Source organism: Strigops habroptila, chromosome 16, assembly GCF_004027225.2.
Source record: "Strigops habroptila isolate Jane chromosome 16, bStrHab1.2.pri, whole genome shotgun sequence".
Lineage (NCBI taxonomy): Eukaryota > Metazoa > Chordata > Aves > Psittaciformes > Psittacidae > Strigops > Strigops habroptila.
The window spans coordinates 3246102-3251202 of NC_044292.2; the positions used below are offsets into that span (position 1 = coordinate 3246102).

Sequence of the window (5101 nt, forward strand, 5' to 3'; positions counted from 1 at the left end):
TGAGGTGGAGGTGTGGTACAAAAGCCTGCTCCACAGTCTGTCTCTGTTAGTGGGTGTCCTGGGCACACTTTCGGCTTGACAAAACAGGTGGCTTCTTAAAATGGTCCCCAATTGCTTGGATTTGAATGAGGTGAGGAGAATGGCATTGAGATGTCTTTTGGTCTCTAGGTGGATTTTGTTCGATACTTCTCTTCCTGGGTGGCTGTCTTCCTGCATCACCAAATCCTGTTAATCTTGTGTCTGCTCCCCTTACAGGGGTAACTCCTCCTCCCCAGCCTTTGGAGAACTGAAGGACTATTACCTCTTTTACCTGAAGAGCAAGTCTCCCCGGGAGGAGCTCCTGAAGATGTGGGGAGAAGAGCTGACTGGTGAGGAAAGCGTCTTTGAGGTGTTCACATGTTACATCACTGGAGAACCCAATAAGAATGGGCACAAGGTGAGTGATGGTCAATGTGGCACAGGCAGTAGCACATATTTCCTCTTGCTCCTGGTACCACATTGTTCTTCTAAACAAGAATTGGCACTTCCCTATCCAAAAGGATTTGCTGAGGTAGTGGCTGAAGGGAATTCATCAGTCAGACTTAGGGCTCAACATAAAACGAAAGCATGACAAGATCAGTACTGATAGACTTCAGCAGTCATTTAGAGTTGCCTCTGGAACCAAACCTGGGAATGCTCTCCTGAAGCAGGTGTGTGAGACCATTAGGGCACTTCTGAGTTCCTTCAGCATCCAGATGGTAACCAAAGGGTTGTTATATCCATTATGAGCCATCCTTTCTCCTCATGATAGGTTACGTGTATGCCTTGGAACGATGACCCTCTTGCTACAGAAACCAACCTTCTGAAGGAGCAGCTGGAGAAGGTTAACAGACGAGGAATCCTGACCATCAACTCCCAGCCAAACATCAATGGGAAACCATCCACAGACCCCATTGTAGGCTGGGGGCCCAGTGGGGGCTATGTTTTCCAAAAGGTACTAGGGGCTAGGCAGCAAAGAGTTATGACCCAGTTTGGTCTCTGCTAGGTAGGCTTTCAGCCACATAATCCTTCTGCCTGCTGCTTATCTTAATGCCTTCTTGCTGAGATGAGGCAAAGCTCCTTTGGTGTCCCAAGAGACAGATTATGTCATCTCTATGGCTTACCTCATAGTTGTTTTTCCCACATGAAAACGTCTGTTGAACATTTACAGAGATTCTTGTTTTTACTCTGAACAAGTAATTATTGGTCAGAGAGGGGTGATGAAGTTCTAGATAGAAGCACATGCCTGCCCGCTGCATCTGATCCCATTCAGTGATGCAGGAAGCACATGGGTTTTGCTTAAATAGGAATCAATGAGTTGTATCTCTACCACCCAGCTTTTCATGGTAGTAACTGGGCATTTAAAACCCCCCCATATGCCCTTCTTCACCAATTGCCCCCACCCCACAGCACTACCTCTGTGCTCTTCAGACAGCTACCAGCAGTGAACCACAACAACCAGGTTCCTTCCTTGGCTTGCAAGCAGCCTTGTCTGCCGCGCCTGCCTCCTGCGGTCATGCATTTTCAGGCCCTGGAGCCCTGCCACTAATGGCTGTGATAGGAATCTCCCATCAAGGTAAATGCCGGGCAAGTGGCTCATACTAGAAGACAAAGCAGCCCTGTTCAGAAGGGATCCAAACCGCTAAAGCCATGAGACCAGCAGATGGCAAATGCAGTTATGTTTTCAAAGGGAAAAATTCCCCCGAGGTGAGGGGAAATCCATCATCTCACACAATAGCCAGGAAATGGGGGGAGGGGAAGCAGTTGTTGGGAGCAGCCAAGCACAGAGTAGCAGTAGATGGAGCAAGTACAGAATTAGGCTCTATAAGCACACAGGGAGAATTGGGAACAAAAGATGGGGACAGGGAATCGTGGGGTGCTTGGGAGAGCCCAGCTGAGACCTGACTTCTGCTCCCACCAGACTGGGCTGCCTCAGCAGGACACTGCTGTTCACAGGGTACCACGTAGAATGGAGGTCAAGCTCAGGCCTCTCCCAAGCACTCTGTCTGGCACAGACTGCTTCTGACGGTCAGTAGTTGTGGTTATACTGGCTGGAGCTTATTCCAGCCTGCCTGCTCATGTGGGTGCAGAATGGGAAGCTTGTAGCTTTCCTGAGTTCACTGCTTCTGGGTTGCTATTTCTGCTGTCAGCATTTCCCCTGCCCTTTGCTCAAGCCTCCTCTGTAGTACATGTTTCTGGGAATGGACATAGAAGTTTTAGGCTGCCTGGTTTCCACACAGCCCAGACTCTATAACTGTTTTCTTGGTTGCCTATATTTGTCTCAGCTCTGCCATGAGTTAAGGCTCTTATTCCCTTTTCCCTCCCCTCCCTGTAGGCATACCTGGAGTTCTTCACCTCCAGCGAGATCGTCACAGCATTGCTCAAGGTGCTGAAGAAGTACGAGTTGCGAGTGAACTACCACATTGTCAACGTCAAGGTGAGCTGTTGTTCACAGGACACTTCCTTTGACCACCTTGGGAGAGAGACAGAGATTCAGATATCCCTGAACAAAAAGTGGGACAAAAGGGCTGATGAAGGGAAAGTGAAGCAAGTCAGCTCTGACATGCAGTAGCTGTCTGATCCCTTACCAAGGAGACGATAAATGCACTTGTTCCATCTCACTCAATCTCTCCTCCAGCACTTGCTTCAGAAAGGTTTTCCTTCTTTTGGCAGGGCCAGAATATCACCAATGCTCCAGACCTGCAACCCAATGCTGTCACCTGGGGCATCTTCCCAGGCAGAGAGATCATCCAGCCCACTGTAGTGGACCCTGTAAGCTTCCTCTCCTGGAAGGTGAGTCCTCCCTCCTGCTGGAAACATTGCGGTGATGCCCTGGGAAGTCCAGAGTGTCTGGTTTGGTTTTAGCCTATGATACTTCTCATAATTGAGCAGTTGTGATATTGCTCTTCCTGCTCCCTCGGTGTAAGGACAACTTTGCTCCAGCAAGAGCTCTTCACAGATACCAAGTTCTCCGTTAAGGGAGGCTCTGGCAGTAGCTCTCCCTCCCCTCTTATACGCATAGGGGCAGCATTGAGCCATCTTACTGCAAACACGTCTGGGCTTTGGGCGCTTCCCAGTGCCTGGAAAGCAGGAGGCTCCGTGCAGTTTTTACTGAGAAGAAACAAGCCACAGGCTGGCCAGGCATGTGTGACACTGCTTGTTCTAAATGAAGTGATATGAAGATGCAGCTTTAACATATGCATTACACCACTGCCAACGTGTAATTTTTGGTTTTACCCTTGGCAGGATGAGGCCTTTGCACTGTGGATCGAGCAATGGGCCAAGCTCTATGAAGAGGAGTCACCCTCTCGCATGATCATCCAGTACATCCATGACAACTACTACTTGGTCAACCTGGTGGACAATGACTTCCCACTCGAAAACTGCCTCTGGCAGGTTGTGGAGGATACTTTTGAGTTGTTGAACTCTCAGACTCAGCAGTGAAAATTCCAGTTCTAGTCCGTTACTTCCTCCTTCCATCCACTGACCATGGGGAGAGCTAAAGCAGCTCCTGTGCTGATGGTGGAGCACACACTCCTAAACCCAGTGACCAGGCTAGTTCTGATCCATCCACCCTACATGCACTTCTGTCCCCAACACAAAGGCTCCCTGACCCCTTCTCGCTGAACAATAGCCAGAACTACCCCAACCTCTGAGCTGAGGCTCTAGACTGAGCTTGAAGGCCAGCTCTGCAGGATGAAGAGGTGCTCATCATGGCTATGCTGATTACATGATAATGCTTATGCATCTGTGACAAAACTCAGTGAGATTCTGGTAACTTTCTCACGCCAGAAATGGTGCCTTGGGGGCAGAAACACTCCCATCAGCAGTGCCTATGCAACAAAGCTATCTCAGCAGTTACCAACTGTGACAAGCAACTCACGTTGCTTTTACAATGCACTCCTAAGATGTATTTCTTCATAACTGATATCAGGCTCTTCTGCACTCACTCCAGAAGCAGGTTCAAATTTTCTCCTAACTTTTCTCCTTTTATTATATTTCCTGTTTTCTTTTTCCTGGGAACATGTACATTTCACTTCTGGATGAGACTGAGTAGGAATCACAGTATTTCTTAGATTATGTACAATAAAATGCACAAATACTGTTCTAAGTAGCAAAGACTCATGTTGTTTGCAAACTAACCAGCCTGACACAAGGGAAAATTTGAAGAGAACCAGTTTATGGGGCAATTCTGCCTTCACTTTCAACAAATGCTCTAAGTAAAGTACGGACAAAGCTCCCTGGTGGAGCAGAGAAAGCTTAAATCCTAGAATTTACTAACAGCAACCAGCTACAACTTTTGGCTTGGTTCTGCAAGGTCACAGGAACTGTGGTGGTCCTTTTCCAGTGCCTGTAGGGAAGGACAGCCTATCTTTCCTGACCTAATGACTCTTAACAGCCTTAGGCCCCACAGCATTGCAGTTAGGGGTTAGGGGAGCTATGGAGGGAGGCTGCTTTGTGTACTTAACAATCCTGCAAAGCTACCACAGGCTAGGAAAACAAGGCCTAGGGGCAGCTCCCAGTGGGATTTTGAGATCCCTACCATGCTGTGAGCATCTCTTTCAAACAAGCAAGGAAGAAAAGCCTTTTCCAGATTCTTCAGGCCCTCTCGTTACAGCTGTCTGAGACCAGGCTCATATATCCAGGGTAATTACAGGGCATCAATCACAGAAGCAAGTAATGGGAAGGTTGAGGGTCAGACACGCCTGTCTTGCCTCAGCAAAGCTTTTGGTGCTCAGCTGTTCCCAGCAGGTTTCTTCATCCCCAGCCTATTCAGCACAGAAAGGAACCAGCAGGAAGCAGTCAAGAGGTTGGCCACCCACTGAAAGGCTTAATGAAGAGCTGATGGACCCAGACAGGGGGAGGAGGTGGGAGCCATGTGAGAATCCCCCCCAGGGGAAGAGTCAAATCTAAAAATAAAGACCTGAGTTTGCACCTACCCGGGACAAGCAAAGCTTTGAAATCAACAGGATGTAGCATTTGCACAGGCAGAGTCCTGCTCATCTCTAAGATTGATGTATTTGCTCACTCCCCTGCATGACACTAAACTCCTGTCCAGAAAAAACAACACGGAGTAAAGAGA

At 48.4% G+C, this 5101-nt stretch overlaps 1 protein-coding gene across 4 annotated transcripts in view; it reads left to right on the forward strand.

The window, feature by feature from the left end:
- The window catches only part of MTHFR (methylenetetrahydrofolate reductase), a 10660-nt gene extending 6528 nt beyond the window's left edge, over positions 1–4132 (forward strand). For all 4 annotated transcript variants that reach the window (XM_030507642.1, XM_030507640.1, XM_030507639.1 and 1 more), the window contains 5 exons: positions 256–436; positions 791–973; positions 2354–2455; positions 2692–2811; positions 3265–4132. In XM_030507642.1, the coding sequence (XP_030363502.1) occupies positions 256–436; positions 791–973; positions 2354–2455; positions 2692–2811; positions 3265–3462 (784 nt within the window). In that variant the 3' untranslated portion in view covers positions 3463–4132. The remainder of the gene's footprint in view (positions 1–255; positions 437–790; positions 974–2353; positions 2456–2691; positions 2812–3264) is intronic.
- The last annotated feature ends 969 nt before the right edge of the window (positions 4133–5101 follow it).